At 41.5% G+C, this 13,377-nt stretch overlaps 2 protein-coding genes across 3 annotated transcripts in view; one reads left to right on the top strand and one right to left on the bottom strand.

Annotated features, from left to right (window-relative positions):
* Positions 1 to 11,473, top strand: part of TANC1 (tetratricopeptide repeat, ankyrin repeat and coiled-coil containing 1) — a 201,141-nt gene extending 189,668 nt beyond the window's left edge. The window contains exons 22-26 of the mRNA XM_054970196.1: positions 1,628 to 1,760; positions 5,125 to 5,216; positions 5,842 to 5,988; positions 6,391 to 6,491; positions 8,787 to 11,473. Of these exons, the coding sequence (XP_054826171.1) occupies positions 1,628 to 1,760; positions 5,125 to 5,216; positions 5,842 to 5,988; positions 6,391 to 6,491; positions 8,787 to 10,206 (1,893 nt within the window). The 3' untranslated portion in view covers positions 10,207 to 11,473. The remainder of the gene's footprint in view (positions 1 to 1,627; positions 1,761 to 5,124; positions 5,217 to 5,841; positions 5,989 to 6,390; positions 6,492 to 8,786) is intronic.
* Positions 11,474 to 11,970: 497 nt separating this feature from the next.
* Positions 11,971 to 13,377, bottom strand: part of WDSUB1 (WD repeat, sterile alpha motif and U-box domain containing 1) — a 36,448-nt gene continuing 35,041 nt past the window's right edge. For both annotated transcript variants that reach the window (XM_054970197.1, XM_054970198.1), the window contains one exon: positions 11,971 to 12,395. In XM_054970197.1, coding sequence (XP_054826172.1) covers positions 12,217 to 12,395 — 179 coding nt within the window. In that variant the 3' untranslated portion in view covers positions 11,971 to 12,216. The remainder of the gene's footprint in view (positions 12,396 to 13,377) is intronic.

A 13,377-nucleotide genomic window follows, 5' to 3' on the forward strand; every position in this document is an offset into this window, starting at 1 on the left:
AAGGATCTCAGCAGGGAGGCAAAGCCTTTCTTGCCCCAAGTCCTTCTGTTACTGGTCAGCCTCAGCTATTCACTACTGGGCATGCCCACACCTCCTGTGCAGCAGCCTGCTAGAGAATTGTCACTTAACCACTGCTCCACCACCAGCTTCCAGCATTGGTGCTATACCAAGAGCTCAAAGCAGTGGAAATGCCTGGGCCCTGGCAGAGGGGAAGCCAGCTGCAAGAAGCTGTCACACCCTTAGTCTATCCAGGTCAACCTTGTCAACTTCAACTGGCAGCAGCTTTCCAGGGTCTCGGGATTTTCACATCCTTGGCCATCTGATTCTTTTAACAGGTAGCAAGGTAGAGATAGCTGATTCCTGGCTGGAATAATTGACGTTGCAAGACAGTAAAATCAAGAGGTGCCAAAAGGGCTTGGGGAAGGCCAAGAAGAGCTATATAGGATGGCCCTGACTGTGTGTCACCAGTAGCAGCTGTCACAGTGTGTGTGTGTGTGTGTGTGTGATAGAAATATTGCCTGCCTACAGTTTTTCAACTGCTGCAATGCAGCCATTTTTCAACTGATTTTTCTGAAGTTTGGCCTAGTTCAAGAGTTCTTTCAGCTCAAACTAGGTATACGAGTTAGACATGATTCAGAAAACCAAGGTTAAATCAAATCAGCAGAAGTGGAAGAGACTGCTATAAATGTAGCTATAACATGGTGATGTGCCTCTTAAGTGACAGTTCTCTCTATGCTTGGTTTACCACTGGCTGGAGAAAATTATGAATTTGTATAGAGAACACGAAGCCTATAGTAATTTGTTGTACAAATATAGAATTTTATGATGTACCCCCTGTGTTCACAGTATACTGAGAATACAACATGGTAACATGGTATGGTGAACAGTTTCAGATCTTTGATACTGAAAACCAGCCATAAGGTTTTCTGAAACAAGAAAGTGAGAGGAAACCTAATAGTAAGACCTGGCATGTTAGCTGATCTCTCATGTTCCTTGCAAGAAGGAAGCAGTAAAAAATGCACTGAATTATGTTACGTTGTATTAAAATACTGGTTTCCAGTCCTTGATGTTAAAGTACCTTGCTTTGTAATAACACAGAAAAATCCTACTCTTTGTTGGCACCTTTCCCCCTGCAAAGCCATTTTTAATGACCGAGATTGCTGAGCTTCGTGGAATTCCTTTTTCCTACTTCTCTTCCATCTCTTTTTCTGTTGTTTTTCAGTTTTCATCATCTTGTATCATTAGTTACTGGAAATTTAGAATCAAATCATAGTTCATTGATATTTTTGTTTACCACCAAGGGAACCTGGTGGTTGAGGGGCAGCACACAATCTAATCTGTAATTATTCTACATTTCTTCTGGGATATTCATGAAATTGAAATTAACACAATCTATTATGAACTTCCGCCTAAGTCTGCTTTAAAATAAGTAGGCCAGCAGTTGAAGTGTATTAGTTTAGTGGAACTTCCATAAGAAGTGCCTAGTGGATAGTATTTAATTGTTGCAACCATTTTTTAAAACTACTTTTATATTTGAACACTCAGAAGTGAATGCACATTAACTGTACTTCAGCATCAGGGAATCCATGTAATAATTTTCTACTCTTGGGTTTGTTTGTTTTTGCAGGTGCAGTATTTAGTAGACAAAGGAGCAGTGATTGAACATGTTGACAATAGTGGGATGCGCCCACTGGACAGAGCAATTGGATGTCGAAATACATCAGTTGTGGTTACGCTACTTCGAAAAGGAGCCAAGTTAGGTTAGAAAAGTACATCCAAAATAAAATGGCTTTGTTTAGAAAGGAAATTACCATCTTGAAAACAACCAGATAAAATCTTTTTTATCATTCCGGTCCATAAAATGCAGTTTAGTGCTAATAAATATGTCCATTTAATACTATTTATATGTTCCCTAGCAAATCTGATTTTTATCTACTTTAAACTGTAGCAATTTGACATTCCTTATATATGTTGTAATATTGGTAGCCTTAGCGGAGATACAACAGCAAAAGGGTAAGAGTCATTTAGTCTCAGAATTGGGGGAGGGGTCTAATAGTTTTCATGGAATAGTTTTCACTCGTTTTAATTATGGTGTCACTGCCAGCTTTTGGAGAATAGCAGTGGTCTACATAGATTGTTTCCCAGCATGATGTACTGGTTATAGAATCAGGCTAGGATTTGGGAGAACTAGGTTCAATTATTCTTACTCTGCTATGGAAGCTTGCTGGGTGACCTTGCGCCAGTTGTACATTCTCAGCGCAACCTGCCTCATAGGATAGATGAATCAGTGAATGTCTAGAGGCCAGTAATAAGCTGGAAGAGAACCAACAGACTGAATCGCAATCCAGAAAATACTGAAGTGCTCTTGATTGATAAAATGCCTAATCAGCTCTTAAGGAGTCACCCAGTTCTGGATAAGATCTCTGTCACATAAGTAGCTTGGTTTGCAGCTTGGGATACTTCTAGGTCTGTGTATATTGATGGCCATGTTACTACCTAGGTTGTAACATAATATCTTTTTGGCTGGCATGCTAGCTATGGTCTTTCCTGGCTACAATTACATGTGTTCTGATCACATCCAGGTTAGATTACCTTAAAATTCTGTGTGGCTAACTGGCTGCCTTTGAATATAGTTTAGAAACTTCATGTAGTACAGAATTCAGCAGCAAGACTATTAATGGGTTACTTGTACACTGGCAGTTCCAGAAGGACTTCATTGGCTGCCAGTTCACTCTGAGACAAATTCAAAATGTTGATGTGTATCTTTAAAGTCCTAATTGATCTATGTAAAAGGTGCCTGAATGGTCACTACCCGTTCAAATATGGAGAATGGCAACCAATGAGAGGCCTCTTCCCTCAGCAGTTTATCTGCTATGTAGTCTCTATTTAGTCACAAAGTGAAAACCTTAGTTGCCCATTTTCCAGGGAGAAGTCATGTTTCTAATTGTAGAGCAAACTTTGAGTCCAAAATTCGAGACTAAAACTTTCCTAGGATATAAGTTTTAATGACTCAAAGTTCCATCAGTGCTTATATCCAGTTCAGAAGCTGGGAGAAATGTTACCAGAAAGGATCAATTTGAGTCAGGATTAGACATGGGCATGAACAGCATTACGAACGCAAAAAACCCTAAACAAACAGCTGGTTGTTCATTGCTGTTCCTTGCTGTTCGTCAAGCCAGACAGTCTGGCACCTGCAATCAATTCCCATGGCAACTCAGGCAGGGGTTGTCTGGACTGCTGCTGTTGCCCTGGAAACCCCGAATCAAAGATTCCCGAAGCTATTTGTATAAAATGCCTGTTTCTGTGCCGCTGCCCAGCTGCACAGAAAGGGGCATTTAAACCCCTGAATCAGCTGCTCGTTGGGGGCTTCCCCGACGAGTGGCTGAGTGCCAGCTGCCCCTCTCCTGGTGTGAGAGGGATGAGGAGAATCTCCCCGTTCCTCTTGCACCAGGTCGCAGCAGCCCAGCGGCACTGACTCTCCTGGTGCTGAGAGGGATGAGAAGATTTTCCCCCCTCCCACCAGGAGAGCCGCCACCACCGGGCTGCTTCTGCCCAGTGTCAGAGAGACTAGGAGATTCTCCTCAACCCTCTGACACCGGGCAGAAGCAGCCCAGCGCGCTCGTTCTCCCAGTGGGAGGGGGGGGAAATCTCTCCGTCCCTCTCAGCACCGGGAGAGCTGGTGCCATCGGGCTGCTTCTGCCCAGAGTCAGAGGGATGGGGAGAATCTCCCCACCCCGCTCAAACGGGGCAGAAACAGCCCCGTGGTGCCAGCTCTGTTGAGTCCGAGCGGGATGGGGAGAATCTCCCCGCACTGCTCGCACGGGGCAGAAGCAGCCCTGTGGCGCCAGCTCTGCCTGGTGCAAAAAGCTGCGAGAATCTTCCCGCCCTGCTCGCACCGGGCAGAAGAAGCCCGGCAGCGCTGGGGTGGGGCAGGGAGGGGTGGGGGCTGGAGGTGTTTAAAGGGCCCTGCCGCTTGCAAGTGGCAGGACAGGGTCCTTTAAACTATCCGCTGGCAGGCGGCAGGGGGGATAGTTTAAAAGGATCTTTAAAGGGCCAGGTACGTGGATTAGAGGGGAGGCCCTCACGAACAATGAACATGTTCATGACAGCATCATGTTCATCAATGTTCGTTGTTCGTGGACGGCAACGAACCACGAACAGCGTGTTCGGGGTTTTTTTCATTTGTAATGTTTTGTAATGTTGTACTCTTTTTAATGCTTAGAGTTCAACTGTCTTATGCTGATTGTAATGTTTAGACATTTTTGTGCAGAACTTTTTTGTCTCAGTTGAGATTCATTCTTTCTTTACTCCTGAGTAAAGATTGCTCCATCAATCTTCTGCCAAATTTTGTGAAGAAGCAGAAAACAACATAAAGAGAAAGTGTTCCTCCCGATTTTCCTGGATATATATTTTTAATTCGTACATTCATGCTTCTATAAACCCTTGATTCCAGGATCCCAGGAAAAGTACATCTAGGTGTGGCAAAATAGGAACAACAACAGCCACCTCTTCAAAACTAGCCCTTTGTGTACCAATGTAGTAAAACACTTTTTTAAACTCTGCTTTCAGGCAAAGGGAAAAAATAGAAATCCCTTCCAAATTAGACAGTGTACTGAGCATTTAATTGCTTTTTGGCATACAATGGACTAATTTTGAAGGGATTTGTTTTCTGTAATTTGTGTTGCAGCACGCAGGTCTTCTATGCCAGGCTCCACAAATCTGTGGATCCTGGAAGTGCACACTATGGGTTGTCTTTTGGAAAAAATGACCCAAATGTTGATAGTCTCCACAGAAGTTTGTTGGTAGGAAAAAATGAAAGTGCAAGTCCCTATCAAACTGTTCATTAGAATTTTCACAAGCAGTATAGGGAGGGAGAAAAAAAGATTTGGTGATGAGATCCATGAGATCATCTGTTATCTTGCTGATTTTCATCTGCGGCTTAGGATTTTATTCATCAGTCATTTTATACTGATTTTACATTTTTTAAAAATTCTAATTTTGTCATCTGTAAGCTGATTTGACTGTTTTTGATAAATGCAACTAAGTAATCCTCTAAATAGTAATATACATAATTTGAAGGCTTCAGCATGATGCGTATTTAATTTGGCATTAATTAAATTTCAGGAAATGCTGCCTGGGCTATGGCCACTTCGAAACCCGATATTCTGATAATCCTTCTACAAAAGCTAGTTGAAGAAGGAAATGTATTGTACAAAGTAGGTGTATATTTTATTTATAACACTGATACCCAAGTATGGTATGTATAGGGTTATAAACTGGTAGTTCAGATTGCTAAACTCTTCCTGGAAAATGGCTGTCTCATGGGAGCAATGAGCAAAACAGGATATTGTTTTAAAATACAAAGAAATGACCCTGTGACATTTGGGTGAATTTCATAAAAATCCAGATCTATGCAAAAACTATAAGCTTAGAGCACAAATGGCATTGTTGTCCACGGATTGGACCCATAGATGCAGTAACATCTAGTTGTGCCCTTAGGCGATGCTTCATTTATGCATGTCTGGATGGGCCATATGGTTCAATGCAGCTGAATTTTAGACTTATTATTAAACCAATGACAAAATTATACTCCAGAGTCCAGTTGAAGACACTGTGCAGTCCAGCCCCCACCAACCCAACCCTCTCTAGAATGGCATGATCCAGCTTTTTTTTTTTTTGGTAAATATCTGGTTTATATATTGCTCCTTGGTGCCATAAAATCCAGCATTCTCGTTTTCTAATCTTCTCTCCAGCAGGGCTTGTTAACATATCAGATATCTTTACAATTAAAGCAGTATTTTAGAATAAGATTGTAAAACGTTTGTGCTCTTCACCTTGCAGAAAGGGAAGATGAAGGAAGCAGCACAGCGGTACCAGTATGCCTTAAGGAAGTTTCCTCGGGAGAGTTTTGGAGAAGAAATTAAAGCTTTCAATGAACTCAGAGTTTCTCTGTATCTAAACCTGTCACGATGCCGAAGAAAAACAAATGTAAGCTCTTGTCATGCAAGTTATTGTGGTAAATAATAAGGTTGTAGAAAAAAAGCATGCTTGTAGGTGAATGGACCTGACTTGCTAGAGAATGCGTATTAGTTTTAAAAATGTCTATGAAATCTCTGTGGAGTCCGCTTGCCTACCTATCTAGCAACTGTGTCGTGTCCTTACTGAGAATGTAATAAGCTATGTGTGAAAGTACCACAAAGTGCGTCAGTAGCTTTGAGGCAGTACTTTCTGATATCAGTGTACTACAAAAGGATTAAAGGCTTGGCTTGCAATATGGATTAAAACAGTCAACAGGAGAAATTTGCTCAAGAAGCTATTCAGGAGATTGTGACCGTTTATTGTAGTAATTTTTGAAATTAAGAAAATGTAACTGCTTTATTGTTTTGGCAGGATTTCGGCATGGCTGATGAGTTTGCTACAAAGGCACTTGATCTCAAACCCACATCCTATGAAGCATATTATGCTAGAGCAAGAGCCAAGAGGAACAGCAGGTACTTAAAAGTATATACATGCAACAACTGTTCCTTTTTAATGAAGCCATTGCAAATGGGATGTCAGTGTAGCCTCAAAAGGCTAGCGGAAACAACAAATAATGTAAGCAAATATGGCCTTCATTAGTTCAATACTTACTCACCCACCACAGGTTTTCATAGAAGAGGAAAGAGTGTCTTGAGCTATGCCCATCTGTTTCTGCTAACTCCATAGTCCATATATTTGTATTTATGCAAAAAGAAATTACTTTTTCTCAATACCATGTGAAGAGTTTGAAGTTGAGGCATGAATCTTGTTGAGATAACGCTATCATTTTACAGATCGATAACTACTGTAATATCAGAAGCAGGGGACCTGCAGGGATTCATGGGGTAGATGTAGGCTTGCCAACTTTCAGGTGATAGCTGGAGATTTCCTGGAATTATTAATGATCTCCAGGTGATAGAGATCAGTACCCCTGGAGAAAATGGCAGCTCTGGACAGTGAACTCCATAGGATTATAACCTGTTGCACACCAGTCCCTCCCCAAGCCTCACCCCACAAATCTCTAGGAGTTTTTCTACTGGAACTGGCAAGCCTAGGTGGAAGACGTCCTTTCTTGCTCGCCAGCCATTGTCACTTTCTCCATCCCCAATCACTGCTTTCTTTCTTTACACTCAATCACTCTCTCTGCCCCTCCCCTTTCCTTAGTTGCTGCTTCTGTCTGCCTCACCCCCCTCGCTCCTGTCTCTTCTCACTGCCAGTCTGATGCTGCTTGCCAGTGGCCAGCTGATGGTCAATTTGGAAACCTTTTTGTTACCTGGCCTCCCCTTACTGCCTCCAGCCAGGTGATGGAAGGCCTGGGTTATAGGCGCTTTCCTTGTTAGCTGGGCACAGATAGGCAGAATGTGCTTTCTACTCCAAGCCTCCCACTTCTCGCCACCATTTTCGTTGATCTTGCCACACTTGGAAAGATCTTCAGAATTATGAGTAGTGACTTTTGTCCTTGCATGGGATTCACTTTTCTAGCTTGGGGGACTTAACCATTTTCATTTTTTAAAACTTGGGGGGTTTCTGCAAACCTGGAGGTTAGCATGGGTCTGTAGAAAAATCCAGCCTATCTGAACATCTCCCAATTGTGCAGGTTCTTTAATTCATGAGGCCATGTTTAGAATTAGATGTGTGTGTGTGCGTGCACAATCAAGACCCTTTGGACTTATGGCGACCCTGTGAATGAAAGTCCTCCAGAACATCCTATCATTAACAGCCTTTCTCAGAAGTCGAGACATCTCATGTTAGGTCTTCCTGTTTTCCTACTGTTTTCTACTTTTCTTAGCATTGTCTTTTCCAGTGAGTTTTCTCAAGATGTGACCAAAGGACAGTTTTGGTCACAAAACCTGAATTTTGTCATTTTAGCCTCAGTTTTGTCATTTCAGCTTCTAGGGAGAATACAGGCTTGATTTGATCTGGATCCCACTTATTTGTCTTTTTGGCTGTCCATTGTATTTGCAAAACGTTCCCCCAGCACCACATTTAAAATGAATCAATTTTCTTCCTGTCGGTTTTCTTCATTGTCCAACTTTCAAACCCATACATAGAAATGGGAAACACCATAATATGAATTACCTTGCTCTTTTTCAGAATTAGATACGAAGATGCAAATTAATATTTCCTGTAGTTCCCCGCTCCCCACTCCCCTGTAGCTTAAAATATCACTTCTATACCAAGACGGGGGCGGGGAGGGGAAGTATATTTAGACTTATTTGTCTTTATTGTAATTGCATCCTGCTCAAGCTGTCTTTCACTCTTTCCGTTACAGCATATATAGTATGTTAAAAAGAGGAGAATAGGGCAATACTTTATATAAAGGCGGGTTTAGCTTCTGCTATTTTAGAACTATATCTCACAACATTTGGCCTATAGTGGGATAATATTATATGATGTCAGCCAAGTACGAGTGTTCTGCTGGAAATTTAGATGTTGCAAGGAAGTTGCTACATGCCAGATCCCTGAGGACTATACCATATAACCCTATGTAGATCTCGTTCTTCTTTAGAGTGCGACAAAGATGTAACCAATGAATAAAACCACCTTTTATTATCTTGATAGCCAGCTAGATGTATATTGCTTCCTGTAAGGATCTGTGGTATCTTTTGGGATATGGTAGCAAGGACTTAGCATACAAATCTGAAGGTTCATATGAGATGCTTATAAGGCGTTCTATATAACAAGGATCCTCAAAACAGGCTGGTTGGTATGGAGTAGTTAAAATGTAAATGTGCCTAGTTTATTGAATAAGTTTCTTCCTTCTCCAGGCAGTTTCATGCAGCCCTCAGTGATCTGCGTGAAGCCATCAAGTTGTGCCCTGGTAACCAAGAAATAAAGAGACTGCTCGCTCGAGTTGAAGAGGAGTGCAAACAACTCCAGAGAACACAGCAACAAAAGCAGCAAGGTCCTCTGCCAACCCAGCAGAGTAATGACTCTGACAATGAGGGGGAAGCTCTTGTGCAGGATCCCTTCAGCTTGGAAGAGATAGAAGAGGAGGAATTTTTGCATGAGGAGGTGCTGCCTGGTCCATCCACACAGAGACTGCCGCTTTCCCAAGCGACTTCCTCTTGTAACAGAAACCCTCTGGAAGGGAACCCTCAGAAATTCAGGCCCATATCCCCCCCAAATAGAGCAGGCAGTAAATATCTACGAGAGCCTGGCTTGACAATGCAGCCCACAAAACAAGCCCAAATAGTAAAAACTAATCAGCATCTGAATTCTGTCCAGTCTGGAGCAAGAGCTGGAACTGGTCAGCCTGGCACAAAAACTCAACCCCTTCAGTATCTTCCCCCAAGCCCTGTGCCCTCCAGGCACCTTACAAATCTAAGCAACAGTAAAAGTCAACATTTGGATGGTACAAACACACTTTCTGCAAACATTACTGGAGGTAGCAGCTCTGCAGCATTCAATGAAAGACTAACAGCCGGACAGTTTTCCTACTTGCAGCATAGTGACAAAGGATCTTCTCACGCTTTCATAACTAAATCCAAAACGCATGAGAGACTAGCTGTCCATGCTCCTCCAAACATGGAGAAAACAGTTCAGTTTGCATCTCAAGGAATTACTGAGATAAGACAGCAGAGTGCTATGAGTTCTAGTCCCGTTTCTGCCAGCATGGTACTTTCTAGCTCTGCAAGCAGCTTATCTTCAAGCAGCAGCTTCTCTGAGAGCCTGAAAGGGCAAGGTCCTGAAGTTCGACTCAAGGAAGGCAAAACTAACCAAGTTCAGAGTGGAACAGCAGAACACAGGCCTCGAAATACTCCTTTCATGGGTGTCATGGATAAAACTGCACGGTTCCAGCAGCAGATGAACCCATCAAATCGCAGTTGGCATGGCCAGACTGCAGAAGGATTCCTGAAAAGTGCTTCTACAACTGGAGGAACTCTGTCTTCAAGCTGTGAGCAGTTCCCTGCCAAGCAGTTAGGCAGTTATGTCAATCAAACATTCTCTTCCTCTTCCATTTTAACATCTGGGGAGAGTATTCAGAATGGGATGCAATCTAAAGAACTTGAGGAACTCAAGTGCCAAGCATCTGCCTCCTCACAAGACAGCAGGATAGCTAAGCCTGTGGGTCACTTATACCAGGAAGTACTCTCTAAGCAGCACTCTCCAATTAATAAAGACATTCATTCAAGTCATGTCTCTTCGACAAAGCCAAAGCGATCTTTTGTAGAATCTAATGTGTGAATAGGTCAACCTATTTTATCAGAAACCATGTCTCTCTTTGGTTGTAAAACTTAGTGCATAGTGGTATATACCTAATATTAATTGCTGATATTTTACAGGGTGTATAACAAACTTGATCATCCAGCCTCCTTGACATTAAACAGGCTGTCTGTGATGTCCAGTAGTATTAATCAAAATATGGGCTACCATCACTTAGTTAAGAATTGTTAATGCAGTGTAGGAAGAATTCCATCTTTAGCATCAAATTTTGTAAGAAAGGGTTTAAACATTCTTGCCTGATTAACTATATTAGCAAAAATACCAACTCTTTGAAAGGTTAATGAATTTATTTTGTACAGCCATGTATATATCTTGTTAAAAATGGTTTAACTCCTACAAGGTGGTGGGATCCATAGCACATCCAGAACTGTCCATGACTGTTTTCTTGTTGAAGATTAAGTATTACTCTTTCATCTTAATACAGGTGTAATTTCAGGAGACCTTCTGTCACTTCTGTGCAAATCTTTCAGCAGCCATATTTTATTTAAATGTGTGAATAATTTTGTTTTTATAGCAAATAAGGCAGCAAATAAATTACAGGGGGTGGGGTTGCATGTGTTTTGTTCAACATCCTGTTATTGCACTGAGTAATATATGACATGTTAACAACATATAACAGCACTTTACATAGTTTATCTAAACACCTTTTGAGGTGCTATGTAAGTAACAAGATGGAGAATAAGGAAGAGGACTGCAAGCTTTGCTATGTTTTTATAGATAACCCAATGAACTTTGGTGGCAGGAATATGTGGATTTACTTTTATAGGAAGGGTATCTGATACTTTACCTTCAGTGCTTCAGTGGGAAACTTCTTAGTTGTAAGGATGTTTTCAAGATGACTAATTTGTAAGGACATTCCTGTAAGTAATAAAGGGCAACAGAATATTCCAGCTTGTGCAAGCCCAATCTTTAACAAATTATTCCCTTGTGTACAGTATGTATGTACATTGTAATGGCATTCTCGCACGGTTTTTTAAAAATTCCATAAACATTTGCAATTTCTAAATGAATTGTTACTCTTTAGCTTATTTATTGTTTCTCCTGGTATTTGTAAAATCTTATTTTATTCTCTCGTTCTGTAGATCTATTTTTTGCACAGCTACTGTATTTTTCCCATATGGAATAAAAGACTATTAATATAGTTTCCAATCCAGCAGTGTACTGTTTGTTACTACAAAATAAAGTTGGATCAGTTATCTGTGATGCAACTTTAGGGTTGGTTAGGAATTTAATGGCCATTTGCCAGGCTCAATGAGTTACTTTTCCAGCTAAGAATAACCTTTAAAAGGCTGTCTTGCTTTTTTGTCTCATCCTGGGTGTCTGGCTCAGTGCTGGCCCTCTAGTGGGCATGACAATCACTGAATATCAGGCTACTTGCAGATTGGGGCATACCACACACATGATCTGTTTGTGCACTTTGAAGTCTTCTGGGGTATACTATGAGCATCACGGTTGTAGGAAACATCATTGATGTGCCCACTTAATTTGCTTCTCAGCATAGTTTGAGAGATTTGTCATTTAGTACTTGATCATGCCCCACTGAAGGTAATATCGAATAGTTAATTAAAGAAGCATGATGTCAGTGCTGGCTCCCAGCCAGAGTAATTTTGCCAGGGCTGACTTGTGTCCCAGGCCACATATAATCAGGGCATTCGAAATCTGAAATACCAATGAAAAATTCTTCAAACTCCTACAACACTTCCTGACTCAGAAGACTTAATATGCTTAGTTGTAAAAGATTCCTTTGTCAACAGCTTTATTTTTTGAGTGAACATTTCTTATGATTATTCAGTTTACTTTAATAAGAGTCTACAGAAATTTTCAATTTCCCCCCAATTGTTCACATTTAAGTGTAAAGGAGTTTAACTGCAATATGCATTTATAGACAAGACAGGTACCTGCACCAATACACAATCTAAATTACCCATCTCCAGCTTCATTTCCTTGAATTTGAAAGAATATTCAAATTATTTAAGACAGTGGTTTTGGACTGTGTGTTGGCTGTGATTCTAACCAGCGATTGATGGCCATTTTCAAAGTTCTGTTTGGGGTAAGTCCAAGTCTCTGAAGAGGGAGATTTGTCATGGGGCTGGAGCGCCTTTTATTAATGATCCAGTTTTCCATTGCCTCCTTCTCGTAAGAGTAGCCATCTAAAGAGAAAATTATAAACACATCTTAATTGCTAACAAGGGTTATATGTATTTACCCCAATCTTAAAGTAAAACCCATATTTTAGAAAGCGGCCTTAACAAGAATTGCAATATATTCAGACACAAGTTTTTTGAAGAACTCCCTCAATTCCCTACAGGGTGGATAGACTATATTACACAACAGAACCTGGTTAAATGAGCTTTGAATCTAATAGCAGCTCCCCCCACCTCCAATTCAGCAAGGGCCTATGTTGTTTCAGAAGTTGGTGCATGCATTGGTCTGTAACAGCAAGCAGGGCCTGTTCGAGTGATTTCCCAACACAACCTAACAGCCAGGGTTATGCACATATAAGCCTATTAAAAGACCTAGAATCCTATTTATCCTGTTTATCTTGGAAGCTAAGCAGGGTCGGCCTTGGTTAGTAATTGGGAGACCTCCAATGAAGATCAGGGTTGCAGATGCAGGCAATGGCAAACTACCTCTGTTAGTCTCTTGCCATGAAAACTGCACCAGGGGTCACCACAAGTCAACTCTGACTTGAGGGCTCTCTCCACCACCATATGGGATGATGTCTTGGTGGAGTCAGTCTCCTCACTTGACCCTTCTTGCCAAGCATGTCAATGGCACAATTCTATATTCCTTTAGAAGACTACATGGGCAGCTCTAGCTGCTCATCTTGCACAATGTCAGCTCAGAACCCTTCTACATGATAAAAGCAAGATCAGTATGTGACATGTAGCACAGTGGTTAAGTGGTTCGGCTGCGAATCAGCACTCTACTGGTTTGAATCCTACTACTGCCATGAGCTCAGTAGGTAGCCTTGGGTAAGCCACTCCTCTCAGCCCCAGCTCCCCAGCTGTATTGTGGGGATAATAATAACACTAATTTGTTCACCACTCTGGGCGAGGCACTAATCTGTCTAGAAGAGTGGTATATAAGTGCAGTTATTACTATTTATTATTTATGTCCCAGACACCATCT

Source organism: Eublepharis macularius, chromosome 2 (assembly GCF_028583425.1).
Source record: "Eublepharis macularius isolate TG4126 chromosome 2, MPM_Emac_v1.0, whole genome shotgun sequence".
Lineage (NCBI taxonomy): Eukaryota > Metazoa > Chordata > Lepidosauria > Squamata > Eublepharidae > Eublepharis > Eublepharis macularius.